The sequence below is a fragment of the Mustelus asterias genome, chromosome 26 (assembly GCF_964213995.1).
Source record: "Mustelus asterias chromosome 26, sMusAst1.hap1.1, whole genome shotgun sequence".
In the NCBI taxonomy this organism is placed as follows: Eukaryota; Metazoa; Chordata; class Chondrichthyes; order Carcharhiniformes; family Triakidae; genus Mustelus; species Mustelus asterias.
Window position 1 is genome coordinate 3,894,059 of NC_135826.1, and position 24,718 is coordinate 3,918,776.

The 24,718-nt window shown below is 46.8% G+C and overlaps 1 protein-coding gene across 1 annotated transcript in view; it reads right to left on the reverse strand.

Annotated features, from left to right (window-relative positions):
- LOC144479424 (AP-1 complex subunit mu-1) overlaps window positions 1-8,709 on the reverse strand; it is a 127,469-nt gene extending 118,760 nt beyond the window's left edge. The window contains exon 1 of the mRNA XM_078198072.1: window positions 8,543-8,709. Coding sequence (XP_078054198.1) covers window positions 8,543-8,584 — 42 coding nt within the window. The 5' untranslated portion in view covers window positions 8,585-8,709. The remainder of the gene's footprint in view (window positions 1-8,542) is intronic.
- Between the last annotated feature and the right edge of the window lie 16,009 nt (window positions 8,710-24,718).

Sequence of the window (24,718 nt, forward strand, 5' to 3'; positions counted from 1 at the left end):
CAGGCAAACTAACCTTCTAAACCTGTGCAAAATATATGGAAAATTTGAGATATTATACAGTCACTGTGTTTCATTCCCATGGTGTTGAATCAGAGATTACTGTGCATGACATACAGAACAGCCTGTCCAGCTAAATAATCATTCACGTGGTTAAACACAAGATCAATCGGCCCTAAAAGACTTCACTGGTTTAATTCAGTACTTTAGCTTTACGGCTGACAGAACCGCAAAGCAGTGAAGGTGTGCTGCATTGCTGGAGGTGCTGTTGGATAAGATGTTAAACTGAGACCTCATTTGCCTACTTCTGTTGCTGTGAAGGGCCTCACGGCACAATTTGAGCGCGGGAGCTATCCCCAGGCTGATATTTATCCTCCAATCAAAATCGCAAAAACAGATTATCTGTCATTACCACATCGCTGTTTGTGGGAGCTTGCTATGCGTGGGTCAGCTACCGTGTTTCCTGCATTGTAACAGTGATTCCACCGCAAAAGAGCTTCACTGGCCATAAAGTACATCCGGTGATCATGAGAAGTGCAATGTAAATGCAAATCTCTCTTTTTGTTTTACAAAGATGGCTAACCTTCCCCCAGTTACGATGGTTGGATACTGATTCCAGAGCCATCAATAAATGTTTCAATTTACTTGACAGCTCTAAGAAATATACTCTCAACTTGAACGAATGCCAACAGACTGCCACAACGAGAACCACTTACTGACTGAACCACCATACAAGGCAGCTAAGCAACTGCTCCAACTCCAGGGCACGGCATGGCAGGTGCCCAGCGTTATGCCAACAGGTGATAGAAACCAGAGAGAGGTCTGCTCATTAACACTGAGAACTCAGGCAGAAATTCTGCATAAGTTTTTAAGATGTTGAAAGCTTGGGAAAGTAGTAAACCATAAAGGGACAGTAACAGACTTCAGGAAGGACAGAGGCTGGTGAAATGGACACATGGCAGGAGAAGTGTGTAGTTATATATTTTGAAAGAAAAGGAAGGAGCCAATATAAAGATAGTGTTTGTGTTTTTTTTTTAAAAAGGGTGCAGGAACAGACAGACTTGGGGTTTGCATGTAGAAATCTTTGAAGGTGGCAGGCCGATTAAAAAAGCTGGAATACTTAGCTTTCTCGATTAAAATGGAGAAACCAAGGAAGTTACGATAAACCATTAAAAATCACGCATTGTGCCATAGCTAGAGCATTGTAACCAATGTCTCTTGCAAGCATACAGGAACACCATCACCTGGCAGTTCCCCTACAAGTCACTCACTATCTTGACTTGGAAATATATTGCTGTTCCTCCACTGTCGCTGGGTCAAAATCCTGGAACTGCCTCCCAGCTGTGGGTGTACCTACACCACACAGACTGCAGTGATTCAAGAAGGCAGCTCACCGCCACCTTCTCAAGGGCAATTAGGGATGGGCAATAAATGCTGACCTAGTCAACAACGCCCAATTCTCATAAATGTGTTTTTACAAAATGCTGGAACCACACTTTAGTAAAAATGTCAAAACTTTGGAGAGGGTGCAGAGATATATACTGGATGGTACCAGGGATAAGGGACTATATTTGTGTACAGACATCAAAGGAGCAAGGGTTATTGGAAGGGAGATGGCACAGAGCATTGCTCAACTCCACTGTTTAGAACGGATTTGGTAGCTCTGGCCCAAACTGGGTCGTTCCAGTAAAGAGTTCCCCCATATACATTTACTAAAACTCTTCTACTTGAGATAGTGATGTGCATTAACAGAAGACATTCAACAACAGCAACCAGAGGAGACAGATTTAAGATAATTGGCAAAAGAAGCAGGGTAGAAGGAACTAATCATAGAAATCATAGAAACCCTACAGTGCAGAAGGAGGCCATTCGGCCCATCGAGTCTGCACCGACCACAATCCCACACAGGCCCTACCCCCACATATTTACCCGCTAATCCCCCTAACCTACGCATCCTAGGACTCTAAGGGGCAGTTTTTAACCTGGCCAATCAACCTAACCACTGTGGGAGGAAACCGGAGCACCCGGAGGAAACCCACGCAGACACGAGGAGAATGTGCAAACTCCACACAGACAGTGACCCGAGCCGGGAATCGAACCCGGGACCCTGGAGCTGTGAAGCAGCAGTGCTAACCACTGTGCTACCGTGCCGCCCTATTTCTAAAACTCAACCAGTTATGATGGTCTGAAATGCACAGCATGAAAGATTGGGGGAAGCAGGTGCAAAAGGAGCCCTCAAAAGAAAACTGGATAAATATTTGAAAATGAAGAATTCGCAGAAGTTTAAGGGGCTGAATGGCCTCCTCCAATGTAAACGTAACTTTGTGCTTGATCTGCAGAATGAATGAGTACACAGATGAATGAATACAGAATCTCATCCGCATTGGGAAGTATCAGGTAAATTCCCTCCATGGAACTGACAAAAATCCAACTGTTCTGTGCACTTTCTGCTATTGTGGAATCTAATAAAAACACAAAATGCTAGGAAAACTCAGGTCTGGTAGCATCTCTGGAGAGAGAAACAGAGTTAATGTCAAGTCTGTCTCTTCAGAGTTAAAGTGAAGGAGAAACATTTCCAGCATTGCAGTATTTTGCTTTTATTTTATCAAACCTGATGTCTGTGGCTGGGCACATTAAAGTACCCAGAATATTTTCTCAATGACACACCATCTATTTTCTCTCTTACTCACACTTCCGCATGAACTAAAATGGTTTCCTGTATAAATCCAGACTCATTCCACAAAACCAGTCGAATAATCATTTTCCGTTGCTTATCATCTGCTGCTTTACTCCCAGGCCTCTTTATCATCCTCCTGTGCATTCTCTTCTCTTACCACCTCGGTTTGATTACCTTTACTCAGCTCAGATCTCCTTTTTTCCCCTCGAGCCGTTGCTCTTATTCTCCCCTTTTCTCCCTTGCAGGATACATTATCAGTAATATCTAACATTACACTGTGCAGTCTCAGCTGGCTCCACTCACAAAGATTAGACAGAAATAAACAAATCCAAACCCCCTCATGGTTCGAGCACGAATTCAACATTCGTGACAGTATCGCTGAACGTCACTGGTCTCAAACTGGGTTATTCCAAAGAGAAATTCTATATACATTTAGCAAAATTCTTTTACTTAGGGGTGGCACAGTGGTTAGCATTGATGCCTCACAGCGCCAGGGACCCGGATTCAATTCCGGCCTTGGGTGACTGTGTGGAGTTTGCACATTCTCCTGTGTCTGCGTGGGTTTATAAAGTTAACGTTTATTTCTTAGTTTATCCTCTGGGAGCTCCGATTTCCTCCCACAGTCGAAAGATGTGTGGGTTAGGTTGATTGGCCATGCTAAATTGACCCTAATGTCAAGGGGACTAGCAGGGTGGATAAGTGGGGTTATGGGGATAGGGTCTGGGTGGGATTGTGGTCAGTGCAGACTGGATGGGCCAAGTGGCCTCCTTCTGCACTGTAGGAATTCTATGAAAGTGATGTATATTAACAGAAAGACAGAACGAAGAACACAAAGTACCGCCCAGTGACTTGGCTCACCACATTTCAATGTGCTTAAAACAACTGATCGCTTTGAAGCATAGGTGCGAAATATTGCCAACAATGACCCACAAACATCCATGTGACCAACAAGCAATTCATCAGGTTCTGATGGTGCTGGTTTAAGGAGGACACAAAGGACTCACTGATCTAATTTGCTTGGTTCATTAACTGTTAACCCACACTGCATGGACAGGATTGTTGTTGTAAGCCTTATCTTCACACCTATACTGTTTTGGAGCCTTTGGGAAACAGTGGGTGAAGGATTGCCCAGCTGATTATCAGCCCGTTGAACACTTCTCCCAAGGCCACCAGTCCTGGCATTGGACTTAAAGTGGAGATGCCGGCGTTGGGACTGGTGTGGTGTTGTGAGACTTCTTACTGTATTGGACTTAAACCCAGGGCTTCTGGTCCAGCGATAGGGGCGCTGCCACTGTGCCACAAGGCTTCCATGGACAGGGTGAAAGACTGGAGCTCCTACAGTGCAGAAACACCTCAGTTACACTCTCTTCTTCTACCCCCATGGTCCAGGCAAAATGTTCAGTGCATCCCCAAGATGTGTTGCACATCCTTTCACAAGAAAGACAGTGAGCTTTGAGGTTTTAAACATAACCCATACAATATAGAGCTCTCTATTTTTCACACCCTTATAAAGATCTTTATATTTCAAACAGGTTCAAGTCACCAGCACACCTGCTGAGGCATCGCTTACAATGAGCTAAAGGATTCACTAAAATGTGCCGTGGATTTGCGTGATTCTCAAGATTCATAACAGATAAACAGGTAGATAAATCGCAGGGACCAGATGGGATGTACCCCACGTTACTGTGGGAGGCGAGGGAGGAGATTGCTGAGCCTCAATGGAGACGGGAGAGGTTCCGGAGGATTGGAGGATTGTGGATGTGGTTACATTATTCAAGAAAGAGAGAAGACATAGCCCGGGAAATTATAGACCAGTGAGTCTAACTTCAGTGGTTGGTAAGTTGATGGAGAAGATCCTGAGAGGCAGGATTTATGAACATCTGGAGAGGAATAGTATGATCAGAAATAGCCAGCACGGCTTTGTCCAAGGCAGATCATGCCTTACGAGCCTAATTGAATTTTTTGAAGATGTAACTAGGCACCTAGACGAGGGGGAGAGCGGTAGATGTGGTTTATATGGATTTCAGCAAGGCGTTTGATAAGGTGCCCCATGCAAGGCTTATTGAGAAAGTGAAGGGGCATGGGATACAAGGGGACATTGCTTTGTGGATTCAGAACTGGCTTGCCCACAGAAGGCAAAGAGTGGTTGTAGATGGGTCTTTTTCAGCATGGAGGTCGGTCACCAGTGGAGTGCCCCAGGGATCTGTTCTGGGACCCTTGCTCTTTGTGATTTTTATAAAGGACCAGGATGAGGAAGTGGAAGGATGGGTTGGCAAGTTTGTTGATGACACAAAGGTTGGTGGTGGTGTGGATAGTGTGAAGGGATGTCAGCAGTTGCAACGAGACATAGATAAGATGCAAGACTGGGCGGAGAAGTGGCAGATGGACTTCAACCCAGATAAGTGTGTGGTGGTTCATTTTGGCAGGTCGAATAGGATGGAAGAATATAATATGAAGGGTAAGGCGCTTGGCAGTGTGGAAGAGCAGAAGGATCTTGGGGTCTGGGTTCATAGGATGCTCAAAGCAGCGTCACAGGTAGAGGCTGTGGTTAAGAAGGTATATGGAATACTGGCCTTCATCAATAGAGGAATTGAGTTTAGAAATCGGGAGATAATGCTGCAGCTGTATAGGACCCTGGTCAGACCCCACCTGGAGTACTGTGCCTAGTTCTGGTCGCCTCATTACAGAAAGGATGTGGAAGCCATAGAAAGGGTGCAGAGGAGATTTACAAGGATGTTGCCTGGATTAGGCAGCATGCCTTATGAGGATAGGTTGAAAGAGCTAGGTCTTTTCTCCTTGGAGAGGCGAAGGATGAGGGGTGACCCTGATAGAGGTGTATAAGATGTTGAGGGGTATTGATAGAGTGAATTCTCAGGAGGCTTTTACCCAGGGCTGAAATGGTTGCCACAAGAGGTCACAGGTTTAGGGTGCTGGGGAGTAGGCACAGAGGAGATGTTAGGGGTACGTTTTTCACTCAGAGGGTGGTGGGTGCGTGGAATCGGCTGCCAGTAGTGGTGGTGGAGGCGAATTCGATAGGGTCGTTTAAGAGACTTTTGGATAAGTTCATGGAGGGTTATAGGTAAGCCTAGTAGGTAGGGACATGTTTGGCGCAATTTGTGGGCCAAAGGGCCTGTTTGTGCTGTAGCTTTTCTATGTTCTAGATACACAGAATCCCTGCAATGCAGAAGGATGTCTATCGGCCTGTCAGGTCTGCATGACTCTCTGACAAGAGTATTTTACCTAGGTCCATTCCATCTCTGTAACCCCGCTAATCCCCCTAACTTCCATAATTTTAGACAGCAAGGGGCAATTAGGCATGGCAATCCACCTAACCTGCATATCTGCAGCACCCTGAGGAAACCCACACAGACACGGGGAGAACGTGCAAACTTCACGCCATGCTAAATTGTCCCTCAGTGTCCCATGATGTGTAGGTTAGATGGATTAGCCATGGTAAATGCGTGGGGTTAAAGGAATAGGGCGGGGGAGAATACTCTGACAGAGTTGGTGCAAAATGATCAACAGCTGGCAGATCTGCCAATGTGCAGTGAGTCAGATTGCTGTAAAAAAAGGGAATATTAAATTTGAAGGGGGCTAAAGGTGAAAGGTTTAGTCCAGTGTTAGTCCTTGCACAGACTGTGTACAATCCATCTCTCCATTCAAAAATACCCCTTCAGTTCGATTCACCAGCTGGGGGTCTCTCCCTGACCCCCAGGAGTCACGCAAACTTCAAAACGCACATATTTCCAGCTTGTTTTACTCAGACAAAAGTGCTAATCACTGTGCCACTACGCTGCCCATTTCCTCTTAATAGATAATTATTCAATTCCCTTTTAAAATCTATGGCTAAACCTGCTCCACCACACATTTACAGGGGCCTTGGAGGAGGGGGAACATTCACCATAATAATACCCAGGCCAAAGGGGGTTTAATTACAAGGGCCAGCTACATAGGCTAGGCTTGTATTCCTTTGTGCATAGACATTTCCAGATTTATCTAATTAAAGTGATAAAGATGTTTAAAAGATAAACTAGATTGAGAGAAATTATTTTCCTTGGTGCCACCCTGTTGGCCAGATTAAATCAGATGTTCAATCTGGCTGCTTGGCAGGCAAGAGGTGTCCAGTTCTGAGATCTGAATTACTTCTCTCTGATCTAATAACAGAATTTGGGAGAACAGCAGGGAGTTACAGCATCCCGTCCACACCACCTCCTCAATCAGCACTTTCACAAACTAGTTAACAATTCATCTTACAGTGCACAAGCTGCTGTTTCTCTGCAAAGCAGCGAGAACAATTGTACATTCATTCATTAACTTTTTAACCCTTTCCGTTCAAGGCATCAAGAGCAGGTGCAAGCCCATCATCTAGGAAAGAAGGGCCTACATTTTTAAAGCACCTTTCACAAGCACATTAGAACCAATGAAATAGTGACATGTCATCACTGTTGTGATGTTGGGAACACAATGACCAATTTAAGCACAGCAGGATAACGCAAACAGCAACGACATTGAAACAGATCATAGATCATAGAATCATAGAAACCCTACAGTGCAGAAGGAGGCCATTCGGCCCATCGAGTCTGCACCGACCACAATCCCACCCAGGTCCTACCCCCACATATTTACCCACTAATCCCTCTAACCTACGCATCCCAGGACTCTAAGGGGCAATTTATAACCTGGCCAATCAACCTAACCTGCACATCTTTGGACTGTGGGAGGAAACCGGAGCACCCGCTCCAGTCAGTGACATCAGTTGAGCAATAATTCCCCTGCTCTTTCACAGTACCATAGGATCTCCTGCATCCACCTGAGCGGGTATTGAGGCCTCAGTTTAATGACTTACCTGACAGTGACCGTTTCGAGTGATGCCCATAGCCATCACTCCCAGTCTGAATCTTAGCCAACTATTTTCAAAGGAAGTGATTGGCCTAATAATCAACAGATGAATAGGGTATCTAGTCAACTTTGGGGCTGAATTTTGCAAACAGCTGATACATGTGAGCCCCAGAGTAAAGACACTGTAGAACAGCCCCAGCAGGGTGAGGTGACCAATCTAGCACCTAACCCACTCCATTGGGGTACTTGCCAGACCTGCACCCACTGCCCCTCTCCCACTGGGGGGGGGGGGGGGGGGTGGGTGTAATGTCTGCCCCTCCCCCACGGGGGGGAATGCCGGCCCCTCCCCCACAGGGGGGTAATGTCTGCCCCTCCCCCACGGGGGGTAATGTCTGCCCCTCCCCCATGGGGGGGGGGTGTAATGTCTGCCCCTCCCCCACGGGGGGTAATGTCTGTCCCTCCCCCACGGGGGGGTAATGTCTGTCCCTCCCCCACGGGGGGAGGTAATGTCTGTCCCTCCCCCACGGGGGGAGGTAATGTCTGTCCCTCCCCCACAGGGGGGGGGGGGTGTAATGTCTGCCCCTCCCCCACAGGGGGGGTGTAATGTCTGCCCCTCCCCCACAGGGGGGGTGTAATGTCTGCCCCTCCCCCACAGGGGGGGTGTAATGTCTGCCCCTCCCCCACAGGGGGGGTAATGTCTGCCCCTCCCCCACAGGGGGGGTAATGTCTACCCGTCCCCCACAGGGGGGATAATTCCTGCCCCTCCCCCACAGGGGGGGGGCAATGTCTGTCCCTCCCCCACGGGGGGGGTAATGTCTGTCCCTCCCCCACGGGGGGGTAATGTCTGTCCCTCCCCCACGGGGGGGTAATGTCTGCCCCTCCCCCACGGGGGGAAATGCCGGCCCCTCCCCCACGGGGGGGTAATGTCTGCCCCTCCCCCACGGGGGGGGGGGGGGGAATGTCTGCCCCTCCTCCACAGGGGGGGGTAATTCCTGCCCCTCCCCGCCCTGGGCCGCGCATGCTGCTCACCTTGCCCTTCAGGTCCAGCACATAGACGGCCGAGGCGGACATGCTGCTGCTGCCGCCTCCGGGGGTCCCGCTGCCGCTCGCTCCGGGAACAGGAAACCGCTATCTGCGCTGCAGCCTCACCATAACACCAGCGTCACTTCCGATCACCCCGCAACACCGCGCGCTCTGATTGGCTGTTGCCGCCTGAAGCCAGACTGGAGCCGTGATCCTGGCACGTGACGGGGGAAAACCTTGAGCTCCCATGATGCACCAGTCCCTTAAAGCGGCAGGCCACACACACTGCACACCTGGAGTATTGTGAAGTTTTGGTGTCCTTACCTGAGGAAGGATGTTCTTGCTATAGAGGGAGTACAGTGAACGTTTACCAGGCTGATTCCTGGAATGGCAGGTCTGTCATATGAGGAGAGACTAAGTCGGTTAGGATTATATTCACTGGAGTTTAGAAGAGTGAGAGGGGATCTCAGAAACTTAAAATTCTAACCGGGTTAGACAGAGTAGATTCAGGAAGAATGTTCCCGATGGTGAGAGAGTCCAGAACTAGGGGTCATAGTTTGAGGATAAAAGGTAAATCTTTTCAGACTGAGAGGAGGAGAGGTTTCTTCACCCAGAGGCTGGTGAATCTGTGAAATTCATTACCACCGAATGTAGTTGAGGCCAAAACACTGTTTGATTTCAAGAAAATATTAGATATAGCTCTTGGGGCTAAAGGGATCAAGGGATATGTTGGGAAGGGGGGCTCAGGGTTATTGAATTTGATGATCAGCCATGATCAAAATGAATGGCGGAGCAGGCTTGAAGGGCCGAATGGCCTACTCCTGCTGGCATTTTCTATGTTTCTGTTTCTCATGGGATAAGGGCAACTTTGATAGAGGGTGAGCCAGTACTGTTGGAGAGAGATATCGAGTGTGTACATATGGTGGCGCGTGGCACTGAGTGTGGATCTCAGAACGCGGTGAGAACAGCAGTGCGAGGAACAGTGTATATCCCGGAGATACCTGTAATCCTGGCTGGATTGAAACATGTGGGATGGAACTTGAGTTGGAATCCACGTGGGGTGAGCTGGAGACGGAGACGGTCACTGAGGAAGGAAATTTGGCTATGGAAGTGGGTTTTGGTAAACATCTCATCAAACGCCAAGAGGAAAACGGAAAGCAATGAAGGTGAACACGGTCAGAGAGACAAAGAGAAATCCCATCAGAGACAAAGGCAGTACTTCTTCGGGTGGCACGGTAGCACAGTGGTTAGCACTGCTGCTTCACAGCTCCAGGGACCTGGGTTCGATTCCCGGCTCGGGTCACTGTCTGTGTGGAGTTTGCACATTCTCCTCATGTCTGCGTGGGTTTCCTCCGGGTGCTCCGGTTTCCTCCCACAGTCCAAAGATGTGCGGGTTAGGTTGATTGGCCATGCTAAAATTGTCCCTTAGTGTCCTGAGATGCGTAGGTTAGAGGGATTAGCGGGTACAATATGTAGGGATATGGGGGTAGGGCCTGAGTGGGACTGTGGTCGGTGCAGACTCGATGGGTCAAATGGCCTCTTTCTGCACTGTAGGTTTTCTATGATTCTATGATTCTTCAAGGTAGACATTCCTAGAAGAGAAATGACAGTGGATTAAACACAAGAATAAGCAAAATACGGCAGATGCTGTAATCTGAAACAACCTGGGTTCAAATCCCACCATGGCAGATGGTGAAATTTGAATTCAGTAAAAATTTGGAATTAATAGTCTGACGATGATCACTGTCAATTGTCGTAAAAACCCATCTGATTCACAAAGTCACCTTTAGGGAGGGAAATCTGCTGTCCTTACCTGGTTTGGCCTACATGTAACTCCAGACCTACTGCAATGTGGTTGACTTTTAACTGCCCTTTGCTCAAGGGCAATTAGGGATTAGCAACAGGCGACTATAGGGAGGATGAGCCAACTGACCGCAGCATCGTGGTGCAGGGAGCTACTCAGGTGGGGCGGGGGGGGAGAGAAAAGAAATGTCACTGTAATTGGGGATAGTATAGTTAGGGGCATAGACACTGTTCTCTGTGACCAGGATCAAGAGTCCCAAAGGTTGTGTTGCCTGCCTGATGCTCGGTTCAGGATATCTCATCTGGGATGCAGAGGAATTTAGAGTGGGAGGATAAAAATCCAGTTGTTGTGGTTCATGTAGGTACCAACAACATAGGTAAAACAAGGCAGAGTTCTGCTAAGGGAATATGATCAGCTCGGAGCTGAATTAAAAAGCAGAACCAAAAACGTAATAATCTCCGGATTACTACCTGAGCCACAAGCTAATTGGCGCAGGGTCAATAAGATTAAGCAGGTAAATGTGTGGCTTAAAGATTGGTGTGGGAGAAATGGGTTTGAATTCATGGGACCTTGGCACTAGTACTGGGGAAGAGGGATGGTCTTCATCTGAATCGTGCTGGGACCAGAGTCCTAGCGTTAAAGTGCTCCGCTTCGGGCAAGTTCTGGACGACGACTCTGAACGTACAGAGGACGACGACCTCTGAGGAGGTCGGTACGGTTTTTCGCTGTGGCGCGTCGGAACTGTCGATTGATGAATCGAGCGCCATATCCTGTTCTTATGAGGGCATCGTTCAGCGTCTGGAGGTATCTGTTGCGAACCTCCTCATCTGAGCAGATCCTGTGTATACGGAGGGCTTGTCCATACTTCCCCGGAGCGGAGAAGCTACGACATCTTCTCCGGAGCCTTCAACATGTCATTGATGAAGACGAACATCTCGCCAAGGCCATCCCCACACCCCCACTTCTTGCCTTCAAACAACCGCACAACCTCAAACAGACCATTGTCCGCAGCAAACTACCCAGCCTTCAGGAGAATAGTGACCACGACACCACACAACCCTGCCACAGCAACCTCTGCAAGATGTGCCGGATCATCGACACAGATGCCATCATCTCACGTGAGAACACCATCTACCAGGTACACGGTACATACTCTTGCAACTCGGCCAACGTTGTCTACTTGATACGCTGCAGGAAAGGATGTCCCGAGGCACGGTACACTGGGGAGACCATGCAGACGCTACGACAACGGATGAATGAACACCGCTCGACAATCACCAGGCAAGACTGTTCTCTTCCTGTTGGGGAACACTTCAGCGGTCACGGGCATTCGGCCTCTGATATTCGGGTAAGCGTTCTCCAAGGCGGCCTTCACGAAACACGACAGCGCAGAGTCACTGAGCAGAGACTGATAGCCAAGTTCCGCACACATGAAGACGGCCTCAACCGGGATCTTGGGTTCATGTCACACTATCTGTAACCCCCACGACTTGCCTGGGTTTGCAAAATCTCACTAACTGTCCTATATGGAGACAATACACATCTCTCTAACCTGTGTTTCACGCTCTCTCCACTCACATTGTCTGCACCTTTAAGACTTGATTACCTGTAAAGACTCGCATTCCAACCATTATTTTGTAAATTGAGTTTGTGTCTTTATATGCCCCGTTTGTGAACAGAACTCCCACCCACCTGACGAAGGAGCAGCGCTCCGAAAGCTAGTGGCTTTTGCTACCAAATAAACCTGTTGGACTTTAACCTGGTGTTGTGAGACTTCTTACTGTTTTTACCCCAGTCCAACACCGGCATCTCCACATCATGATTTTAATATGCACATAGATTGGAAGAATCGAATTGGCAAGGGTATCCTGGAGGCAGAGTTAATTGAATGTATTAGAGATTGTTTCTTGGAACAGGCTACTCTGGATTTGATATTGTAAGACCATAAGACAGAGGAGCAGAATTAGGCCACTCGGCCCATCGAGTCTGCTCCGCCATTCAATCATGGCTGATATTTTTCTCATTCCCATTCTCCTGCCTTTTCCCCATAACCCCTGATCCCCTTATTAATCAAGAACCTATCTATCTCTGTCTTAAAGACACTCAATGACCTGGTCTCCACAGCCTTCTGCAGCAAAGAGTTCCACAAATTCAACACTCTCTGGCTGAAGAAATTCCTCCTCATCTCTGTTTTAAAGGATCGTCCCTTTAGCCTGAGGTTGCGCCCTCTGGTTCTAGTTTTTCCTACTAGTGGAAACATCCTCTCCACATCCACTCTATCCAGGCCTTGCCATATCCTGTAAGTTTCAATAAGATCCCCCCTCATCCTTCTAAACTCCAACGAGTACAGACCCAGAGTCCTCAACCGTTCCTCATACGACAAGCTCTTCATTCCATGGATCATTCTTGTGAACCTCCTCTGGACCCTTTCCAAGGCCAGCACATCCTTCCTCAGATATGGGGCCCAAAACTGCTCATAATACTCCAAATGAGGTCTGACCAGAGCCTTATACAGCCTCAGAAGTACATCCCTGCTCTTGTATTCTAGTCCTCTTGACATGAATGCTTACTTTGCATTTGCCTTCCTAACTGCACGTTAACCTTAAGAGAATCTTGAAAATGACTCCTAAATCCCTTTGTGTTTCTGATTTCCTGAGCATTTTCCCATTTAAAAAATAGTCTATGCCCCCATTCCTCCTTCCAAAGTGCATAACTTCACACTTTTCCACATTGTATTCCATCTGCCACTTCTTTGCCCACTCTCCTAACCTGTCCAAGTCCTTCTGCAGCCCCCCTGCTTCCTCAATACTACCTGTCCCTCTACATATCTTTGTATCATCTGCAAACTTAGCAACAGTGCCTTCAGTTTCTTCTTCCAAATTGTTAATGTATATTGTGAAAAGTTGTGGTCCCAGCACTGACCCCTGAGGCACACCACTAGTCACCGGCTGCCATCCTGAAAAAGACCCCTTTATCCCCACTCTCTGCCTTCTGCTAATCAGCCAATCCTCTATCCAGTGCTAGGATATTACCCTTAACACCATTGGCACTTAACTTATTTAACAGTCTCCTATGTGGCACCTTGTCAAAGGCCTTCTGGAAATCTTAAATAAATCACGTCCACTGGTTCTCCTTTATCTAACTTCCTTGTTACCTCCTCAAAGAACTCTAACAGATTTGTTAGACATGACCTCCCCTTGACAAAGCCGTGCTGACTCAGTCCTACTTTATCATGCACTTCCAAGTACTCTGCGATCTCATCTTTAATAATGGACTCTTAAATCTTGCCAATGACTGAAGTCAGGCTAACCAGCCTATAATTTCCAGTCTGCTGTCTCCCTCTCTTCTTAAACACTGGTGTTACATTCGCTACTTTCCAGGCCTCTGGTACCCTTCCTGCTTTCAGTGATTCCTGAAAGATCACCACCAATGCCTCCACAATTTCCTCAGCTATCTCGTTTAGAACCCTGGGGTGTAGTCCATCCGGTCCAGGTGATTTATCCACCTTCAGACCTTTCAGTTTCCCCAAAACCTTCTCCTTAAGTGATGGCCGCTACCACTCACCTCTGTCCCCTGATTCTCCTGGAGCTCCGGCATCCCACTGGTGTCTTCCACTGTGAAGACTGATGCAAAGTAACTATTCAGTTCCTCTGCCATTGCTTTGTTTCCTATTATTACTTCTCCAGCCTCATTTTCCAGTGGTCCAATGGCTATTTTTGTCTCTCTCTTATCTTTTATATATTGAAAAAAACTCTTCCTATCTTCTTTTACTAGCTGGCTTACACTCATATTTCATCTTCTCCCCCCTTATTGCTTTTTTAGCTGTCCTCTGCTCGCTTTTAAAGGCTTCCCAATTTGATTTAATTTGATTTGATTTGATTTATTATTGTCACATGTATTGACATATAGTGAAAAATATTGTTTCTTGCGCGTTATACAGACAAAACATACCGTTCATAAAAAGGAAACGAGAGAGTGCAGAATATAATGTTACAGTCATAGCTAGGGTGTAGAGAAAGATCAACTTAATGCAAGATAAGTCCATTCAAACGTCTGACAGCAGCAGGGAAGAAGCTGTTCTTGAGTCGGTTGGTACGTGACCTCAGACTTTTATATCTTTTTCCCGAAGGAAGAAGGTGGAAGAGAGAATGTCTGGGGTGCGTGGGGTCCTTAATTATGCTGGCTGCTTTTCCGAGGCAGCGAGAAATGTAGACAGAGTTCATGGATGGGAGTCTGGTTTGCGTGATGGATTGGGCTACATTCACGACCTTTTGTAGTTTCTTGCGATCTTGGGGAGAGCAGGAGCCATACCAAGCTGTGATACAACCAGAAAGGATGCTTTCTATGGTGCATCTGTATGAGTTGATGAGAGTCGTAGCTGACATGTCAAATCCTCTGGCTTCCCACTAATCCTTGCCACTTTGTTTGATTTTTCTTTTGCTTTTATGCTGTCCTTGACTTCCGCATTGTGTAATGAGGAGGGATTAACTGATGACCTCATAGTTACGGATCCTCTCTGGAGCAGTGACCATAGTGTGATAGAATTCAAAATGCAGTTTGGGGGTGAGAAAGTGGAGTCCCACACTAGCGTTCTGGAATTAAACAAAGGAAATTACATCGGCATCGGACAGACTTGGCCCGGGTAGAGTGGGCAGGAAGGCTGAAAGGTCGGACAGCGGATGGCAATGGATGGCAGTTGTTTAAGGAGATACTCGAGTCTTCACAATTAAAATATATCCCAGTGAGGAAGAAAGATGGTAAAGGGGGTAAAAAGACATCCATGGCTAAACAAGGAGGTCAAGGACAATATAAAGACAGAAACTAAGGTTTACCATATAGCAAAGGCCAGTGGCAGGCTGGAAGATTGGGAAACTTTCAAACATAAACAAAGGGATAAAAAGGTAATAAAAGAGCTAAGGGAAATTACAAAAGAAAACACGCACAAAATATCAAAAAGAGCAGCAAAAGCTTCTATCAGTGTATGGAAGGGAAGAGAGTCGCTCGGGTGAATGTTGGTCCCTTGGAAGATGAAACCGGAGAGTCAATAGTGGGGAATGACAGAGATGCTAAATCAATACTTTGCCTCAATTTTCACGGTGGAGGACACTAGTACCATTCCTATAGCAACGGGCAAGTCAGAGGTAATAGAAAGGGTAGAACTTAGAACAATCAACATCAATAGGGAAAAGATACTCAGCAAACTATTGGGATTGAGGGCAGACAGGTCCCCCGGGCCTGATGGCCGACATCCTAGGGTATTAAAGGAAGTGGCAGCGGAGATAGTGGATCCATTGGTTATAATATTCAAAAATTCCCTGGACATGGGAAAGGTCGTAAGAAGTTTAACAACACCAGGTTAAAGTCCAACAGGTTTATTACTTTAACCTGGTGTTGTTAAACTTCTTACTGTGTTTACCCCAGTCCAACGCCGGCATCTCCACATCATGGGAAAGGTTCCAGTGGATTGGAAAAATGCTAATGTTATTCTTATTCTTATTCAAAAAGAGAGGGAGGCAAAATGTGGGAAATTACAGACCAGTTAGTTTAACATCTGTTCTTGGGAAATTGTTAGAATCAATTATCAAGGAAGCAATATGGCTTTGTCCAAGGCAGATCGTGCCTTATGAGCCTGGTGGAGTTCTTCGAAAATGTGACGAAACACATTGACGAAGGGAAAGCAGTAGATGTGGTTTATATGGATTTTAGCAAGGCGTTCGATAAGGTCCCCCATGCAAGGCTTCTCGAAAAAGTGAGAGGGCATGGGATCCAAGGGGCTGCTGCCCTGTGGATCCAGAACTGCCTTGCGCAAAGGAGGCAGAGAGTGGGTATAGATGGGTCTTTTTCTAAATGGAGGTCGGTCACCAGTGGTGTGCCCCAGGAATCTGTTCTGGGACCCTTGCTGTTTGTCATTTTCATAAATGACCTGGATGAGGAAGTGGAGGGATGGGTTGATAAGTTTGCCGACGACACGAAGGTTGGTGGGGTTGTGGATAGTCTGGAGGGATGTCAGAAGTTACAGAGGGACATAGATAGGATGCAAGACTGGGCGGACAAGTGGCAGATGGGCTTCAACCCAGATAAATGCTTAGTGGTCCATTTTGGCAGGTCAAATGGGATGAAGGAGTACAATATAAAGGGAAAGACTTTTAGTACTGTAGAGGATCAGAAGGACCTTGGGGTCCGGGTCCATAGGACTCTAAAATCAGCCCTGCAGGTGGAGGAGGTGGTTAAGAAGGCGTATGGTGTGCTGGCCTTTATCAATTGAGGGATTGAGTTTAGGAGTCTGGGGATAATGATGCAGCTATATAAGACCCTCGTCAGACCCCACTTGGAGTACTGTGCTCAGTTCTGGTCGCCTCATTACAGGAAGGATGTGGAAAAGATTGAAAGGGTGCAGAGGAGATTTACAAGGATGTTGCTTGGATTGAGTGGCATGCCTTATGAGGATAGGCTGAGGGAGCTTGGTCTTTTCTCCTTGGAGAGACGTAGGATGAGAGGAGACCTAATAGAGGTATATAAGATGTTGAGAGGCATAGATCGGGTGGACTCTGAGGCTTTTTCCCAGGGTGGAAATGGCTGCTACGAGAGGACACAGGTTTAAGGTGCTGGGGGATGGGTACAGGGGAAATGTTAGGGGGAAGTTTTTCACACAGAGGGTGGTGGGCAGGTGGAATCGGCTGCCGTCAGTGGTGGTGGAGGCAAACTCAATAGGGTCTTTTAAGAGACTCCTGGATGAGTACATGGGACTTAATAGGATGGAGGGTTATTGGTAGGCCTAAAAGGTAGGTTATTGGTAGGCCTAAAACTTGTGGGGCCGAAGGGCCTGTTTTTGTGCTGTAGTTTTTCTATGTTTCTATCAGGACATTTGGAAAGTTAAAACACTATCCATCAGAGTCAGCATGATTTTATGAAAGCAAATCATGTTTGACTAATTTGCTTGAGTTCTTCGAAAGTGCAACAAGCAAAGTGGGTAATGGGGATCCTGTAGATGTAGTATATCTGGACTTCCTGAAGGTGTTTGATAAGGTGCCACGCAAAAGGTTAATTCACAAGTTTAAATCACATGGGATTAGGGGTAATTTATTAGCTTGGATTGGTGACTGGCTGATGAATAGAAGACAGAAAGCCGCGATAAATGAGTTTTTTTTCTGGATGACAAGAAGTAACTAGTGGGGGTGCCACAGGGTTTGGTCCTTGGGCCCCAGCTATTTACAATCTATATTAACGACTTGGATACAGGGATAGAAGGCTCTATAGTCAGATTTGCAGATGACATACAAATAGGTGGGACAGTAAGTTGTAATGAGGAAATAAGAACCTTACAAATGGATATAGACAGGTTAGGAGAGTCGGCCAAAATGTGGCAGATGGAGTTTAACGTGGACAAGTGTGAGAGCAGGCATTTTCGTCGGTAAAATGGGAAGGCGACTTATTTTCTAAATGGGGAGATACTTTGGGGAGCTCTGATGCAGAGGGATCTGGGTGTCCTCGTTCATGAGTCACAGAAAACTAGCATGCAGGTACAGCCGATAATAAAGAAAGCAAATGGAATGTTGGCATTTATAACTAAAGGAATAGAATATACAGATAAGGAAGTATTGTTGCAACTACACAAGGCATTGGTGAGACTGCACCTGGAGTATTGGGCACAGTTTTGGTCCCCGTATTTGAGGAAAGATGTAGTGGATTGGAGGCAGTTCAGAGGAGGTTCACTAGATTGATTCCAGGGATGAGGGGTTTGTCGTCTGAAGAGAGATTGAACAGTTTAGGTCGATACTCTCTGGAATTTAGAAGAATGAGGAGAGATCAAATTGAGGGATACAAGATGATAAAAGATATGGATAAAGTAGACATGGAGCGGATGCTTCCTCTAGAAGAATGAGGAGGTTTGGGGCATTCTAGGACGAGAGGTCATAGTCTTAGGATAAGGGGTAGCAAATTTAAAACCAAATTGAGGAGAAACTACTTCTCCCAAAGGGTTGTGAATCTGTGGAATTCACTCCCCAAAGTGCGGTGCATGCTGGGACAGTGAGTAAATTTAAGGAGGAGTTAGACAGATTTTTAATTGGTAATGGGTTGAAGGGTTATGGGGGGAAGGCAGGAAAATGGGGATGAGGAGCACATCAGCCATGAGACCAATAGCATGTAAGCAGAGGCTAGATAGGTACATGAGGGACAAAAGGAATAGAAGGACTTTTTAGTCAGGTGAGGTAAAGAAAGGTTGTCACACGCCAGCAGTTCCAGCAGACACAATCCAAACCTGCTCAACAACCTATCATAGAACCCCGACAGTGCTGAAAGAGGCCATTCAGCCCATCGAGCCTGCACCGACAACAATCCCACCCAGGCCCTATCCCCGTAACCTCAGGTATTTTGCCTGCCAATCTCACTGACACTAAGGGGCAATTTAGAATTGCCAATCCTCCTAACCCGCATATCTTTGGAGTGTGGGAGGAAACCAGAGCACCCGGAGGAAACCCACAAGACACGGGGAGAATGTGCAAACTCCACACAGACAGTGACCCAAGGGTGGAATTGAAACCAGTTCCCTGGCATTGTGAGGGAGCAGTGCTAACCACTGTGCCACCGTGCTGCCCACGGTGCAGGTTATTTGCAAATGCTCGTGGGAAAAGTCAGACTTCTTTACCACCCCATGCCAACCTTCTGTTCCTCAAAACCAGCTACGGATGATGTTAATGGTCATCTGACATTATTAGCAGAGCTGCCTCCACTTAAAGGCTGAATAGCTTGCTGGCTTGGTATGCAATTGTGCTGAGCCACATAAATTGGAACATTTAAAGTTCCTCTGAGCTGACCAGGGGCTGGGCAGCAGCTTGGCTATTGTCCCAGAGCTAAGATCTCACTCCATATTTTGTATAAATACATCCTCCATGTTAATTTATTATTTTTTTTAAAAACTGGACAAAGGCTTTAAAATGACGTGACTCAAACAAAAGGAACTTCCTGGCATTCCAACCAGCTGTCATCCCACTATGTGCTAATGACCTTGTGACTGCAGAGATCAAAATACATTTGCATTCCTTCCTTTCATTTATGTTTACAAGGGGCAGCATGGTGGCACGATGGTTAGCACTCACAGGTTCAATTCCGGCCTTGGGCCACTGTCTCCAAACCGTGGAGTTTGCACATTTTCCCTATGTCTGCGTGGGTTTCCTCTGGGCGCTCCCACAGTCTAAAGATCTATAGGTTAGGTACTAAGATCTATTAACCATAGTAAAATGCATTGGGTCACAGAGACAGGGCGGTGGGGTGGGCCTGGGTAAGAGGCTCTTTCAGAGAGTCGGTGCAGACTCTATGGGCTGATCGGCCTCCTTCTGCACTGTTGGGATTTTATGGATTGTATTCTATCATAGAAATCATAGAAACCTTACAGTGCAGAAGGAGGCCATTCGGCCCATCGAGTCTGCACCGACCACAATCCCACCCAGGCCCTACCCCCACATATTTACCCGCTAATCCCTCTAACCTACGCATCTTAGGATTCTAAGGGGCAATTTTTAACCTGGCCAATCAACCTAACCCGCACATCTTTGGACTGTGGGAGGAAACCGGAGCACCCGGAGGAAACCCACGCAGACACGAGGAGAATGTGCAAACTCCACACAGACAGTGACCCGAGCCGGGAATCGAACCCGGGACCCTGGAGCTGTGAAGCAGCAGTGCTAACCACTGCGCTACCGTGCCGCCACGGTTCCTAAGTCCAGGCCCTGGCCAATGGAGACAATCAGCCTGCGAGAATAAATGGCTGAAACCTCTTTCAAACTTATTAACGTTTGAAACATTAATAAGAATCCCGACAAAGCAATATACATCCTCCATATAAAAGCTGTAACATTGACTTGTGGAGCTGAAAAGCTCCGAGTGCCATCCTCCATCAACTAAGCAAGAGAAAACCCGGAGCTCTATCCAGGTTTAAAATCACTAACCCCCATCTAGACTGTTTCTACTGGAACGCCTGTACTAGTGCCTCCAAGACTAGCTCATCCATATGTTCCCAACCTGCTGATTCTGAAAGGACACACCATTGAACGTTGATTCTGGACGCACACGAAACAATCATTCTTATCTTCTCTGTGGTCTTTGTTTTGTATCTCTTTCATTGTATGAATGTACCAGGGGCGACACACTGACACCCCACTCCCACATTTTTTCGGGTGTGTGTAGCACAGACTAATCCTCTGATTTTACCCTTTCTTGAATTTGCTGTGGATTTGTAAATCAAAATTGGATCGCTCCAAAACTGAGGGATTGGAGAAATTGTGGCACCGCCAAGAGAGGGAAATCAGAACCTCCTTTCCATTTGCAGATGTGTGGCGAGATCAGCGCTGTTAAAATGATCCCTCCTGTCCGCAACAGTGCCCGGAGTTGGGACGGACCATCAGCCAGTGTATCTCCTTGAGGTTTCAGCCTCATGACTCTGGCAGAACTGGTCATGTGAGGGGGAAGAAAAGCAGGCAATTGACACATTTGGAAGTAGAGGAATTTCTTTAATGTGTTACAATCAGTTCCCAGGTGAGGTTTTCCAGATTTGTTATCTGGAGGGGGGCGGGGGGGGGAGAGGTGGGGGGGGATGAGATGAACTGGCTTCCTTTCTTTTATTCAACCCCTCCTTTGCCACAAGAAGATGAATTTGAAAAGGATTCCTTACCCTTTCCCAGCCCCCATTTTTATGTTTTAAAAGGAGCCGATTTAACCTGACTGCCTAATGTTAAAGAGAGAGTGAGTTTATTGGCTAGTAAATGATGAAGCCCATTCATTTCCATTCACACACATCAGAAATGAGAATTAGTCCAAAAGTAAGAAAAGAAAACCAAATCAGTCTTTGACTGAGTCACCTGATGAAGGGGCAGTGCTTCGAAAGCTCGTGCTACCAAATAACCCTGTTGGACTTTAACCTGGTGTTGTGAGACTTCTTACTGTGCTTACCCCAGTCCAACGCCAGCATCTCCACATCATTAGTATCACCTACCAGTGATTCTATCAGTGACTACATCTCCATGGGAGTCGGTTTAGCTCAGTTGGCTGGACAGCTGGTTAGTGATGCGGAGCAATGCCAATAGCCTGTGTTCATTTCCCGTACCGGCTGAGGTTATTCATGAAGGCCCCGCCTTCTCAACTTGCCCCTCGTCTGAGATGTGGTGACCCTCAGGTTAAATTGCCACCAGTTACTGTTGATGGTTATCTGGGACTATGGTGACTTTACATCTATATCGTCAGCCATCAATAGTTTGTATGTCCATATTTAAAAACACAGCCCTTATTTAAAAGTTCAGTATGTCCATACATAAGTTGGGGTCTTTCTCCACCATCATGACAACTGCATTTCCCATTATTAGAATGTCCCAAAACACTTCACAGCAACACATTACATTTGAAGCGGTGTCACTGTTCTTATATATGGTAGGCAATTTGTAATCTCACTAATGCCAAATAAATAACTGACCAGATTCCGGTAGTGTTGAGGCACAGTGGTTAGCACTGCTGCCTCACAGCGCCAGGGGTCTGGGTTCAATTCCCGGCTTGGGTCACTGTCTGTGGGGTGTCTGCATGTTCTCCCTGTGTCTGTGTGGGTTTCCTCCAGGTGCTCCGGTTTCCTGAAAGATGTGCTGGTTAGGTGCATTGGCCATGCTAAATTCTCCCTCAGTGTGCCCAAACAGGCGTTGGAGTGTGGCGACTAGGGGATTTTCACAGTAACTTCATTGCAGTGTTAATGTAAACCTACTTGTGACACTAATAAATAAACTTAAATTGAAGATTGAATTTTGGCCACATATTCAGTGGAAGCATCCAAAAGGGGAATTGGAGCATGTCTAAAAAGAGAAAATGTTCGGGGGTCACTGGGAAAAGGTGGGGGAGTGGCATGAGGGAATTGCTCTTGCAGAGGGCCGGCATCGACATGGTGGGCCAAATGGCCTCCATCTGTGCTGTGGAGAAGAACTGGGAGAACTTCCCTGCTACTCTTTGTCGTGGTGCCATCGGATCCTTGCGGATCCACCTCAGGCAGCCTCAAGCCATGTTCAAGAAAAACAACCTGCTTCTGCAGACTCAGGATTCAAGTTAAATTCCTCCTGAGCTCAGTAAAAGGTTTTACATATCATGTGGATAATCTGGCTCAGGGCGATTGGCTAGATGGTGGCAGGCGTGGCCACTTCAGAATCCAGAACATTCCAGATGGAAATTAAATTCCACAGCACAGATCCCCTTGTTTGAAGAAACCTTCAAATCCTTGAGCCAAACATCAGTCTCACTCAAATTTCAGTGAGCAAAGTATTTCAAACCCCTGACCTGGCATCACCCTTTAAATTATAACAGCAAATAGATCCCTTGCCAAAGCCCAGTTACAAATCTGCTTACATTTTACTTGCAAACTTCCCACTTCCATCTTAATTGCTTCACTAAATGCTATCACAGGTCAGATTAATGGGATGTTGAGTCGCTGACGAGACGATATAGGCATTATGAGATGCAACTGAGCGGTTTTGTTCAATTAAACTCCTTGAAGTGACTTAAATGGTGAATTATCCAAGGCTGGGGAAATCTTCCAACTTCATTTAAATCCTCAAAAACTTGGAAACTTGGTCTCTTCAATTCGAGCACCTGCTCCCAACCGCATCCTGCGTGATGAATAACAGAAATGGGCTACCTCTATCTATGCTCTGGTTGGACTGGATTAACATGGTGGCACGGTGGTTAGCACTGCTGCCTCACAACGCCAGGGACAAGGGTTCGATTCTCGGCTTGGGTCACTGTCTGTGTGGAGTTTGCACATTCTCCTCGTGTCTGCGTGGGTATTCTCTGGGTGCTCTGGTTTCCTCCCACAGTCCAAAGATATGTGGGTTAGGTTGATTGACCATGCTAAAATTGCCCCTTAGTGTCCTGAGATGCGTAGGTTAGAGGGGTTAGCGAGTAAATATGTAGGGATATTGGGGTAGGGCCTGGGTTGGATTGTGGTCGGTGCAGACTCGATGGGCCAAATGGCCTCTTTCTGCACTGTAGGGTTTCGATGATTCTATGATTCTAAACAAGGATTCATTATTTACTGAAGTAAAAATGACAGACTTACTTCAGACCAGGAATTGGGGAGCTCCGGTCTCTGATGTGGTTTCTATTGGTGTCACAGCCAGGTGACTAGGCTGTTTAACCCTCCGAGCCTGTTCTGCCCTCTCAGTATCATGGCTGAACTCATAGCTCAATTCACTTTCCTGTATTATCTTTAATTCCCTCAATTTCTTCAGGGCCCAGAAATCTTCTCCTCCGTGTTTTGAATATACTCAATGACGGAACGTCCACAGTGCTTTGCGGCAGATTTACAACCTTCTGAACCTTCGATTGTCCTCATTTCAGCACCAAATGGCTGACTCCTTATTCTGAGACTGTGATCCCTGGTCTTAGATTCTCCAGTCCAACGCCGGCATCTCCACATCTTCGATTCTCCAGTCAAAGTTGTCAGCACATCATAAGAACAAGAGAGATAGGAGCAGGAGGAGGCCATTCAGCCCCTTGAACCTGCTCCAGCATTCAATTAGAACATGGCCGATTTGGTTGTGGCCTTAACTCCACTCAGGCTTTTGGATCGCGACATAGGAAAACACAGCTGCTGTTTGTGCTGCTTTAGGTGTTGATAAAAAGAATGCAGAGTTGATACGCAGGGGTCTTATAGAAAACAAATAGGTTTATTAAGAGCTGTTCACTGCACACTGGCTGGATCTTAACTAAGGCAGAGCCTGGCATGGCATGGTGGCATAGTGCTTAGCACTGCTGCCTCACAGCTCCAGGGACCCAGGTTCGATTCCCGGCTTGGGTCACCGTCTGTGTGGAGTTTACATGTTCTCCCCGTGTCAGTGTGGGTTTCCTCCAGGTGCTCCGGTTTCCTCCCACAGTCCCAAAGATGTGCTGGTTAGGTGCATTGTCCATGCTAAATTCTCCCTTCAGTGTATCCAAACAGGCGCCGGAGTGTGGCGACTAAGGGATTTTCACAGTAACTTCATTGCAGTGTTAATTTTAAGCCTACTTCTGACACTAATAAATAAAATAAAGAAATACCCGATGATGTCATGGTGTGATCGCAGGATTGCACTCTTAAAGTAGCCATGCAACAACACAACAACTCAAATATACAACAACAGTCACTGGAGAACTTCCCTGCTTTGAATAGCACTGTGGGATCTTTCACTTCCACCCTCGAGGAAAAGCTGTTTGACAGCTCATCCTAAGACAGTACCTCAGATAGTGCAGCATTGCTGCTTAGGACTCCTCACAGTAGGTATGATGCACTATCAATCAAGCAAAGACTAGTTTGTATGCAAGAACAAATAGGCTTTTATTCGCACACGACTTGGAGCACACCCATGCTGATG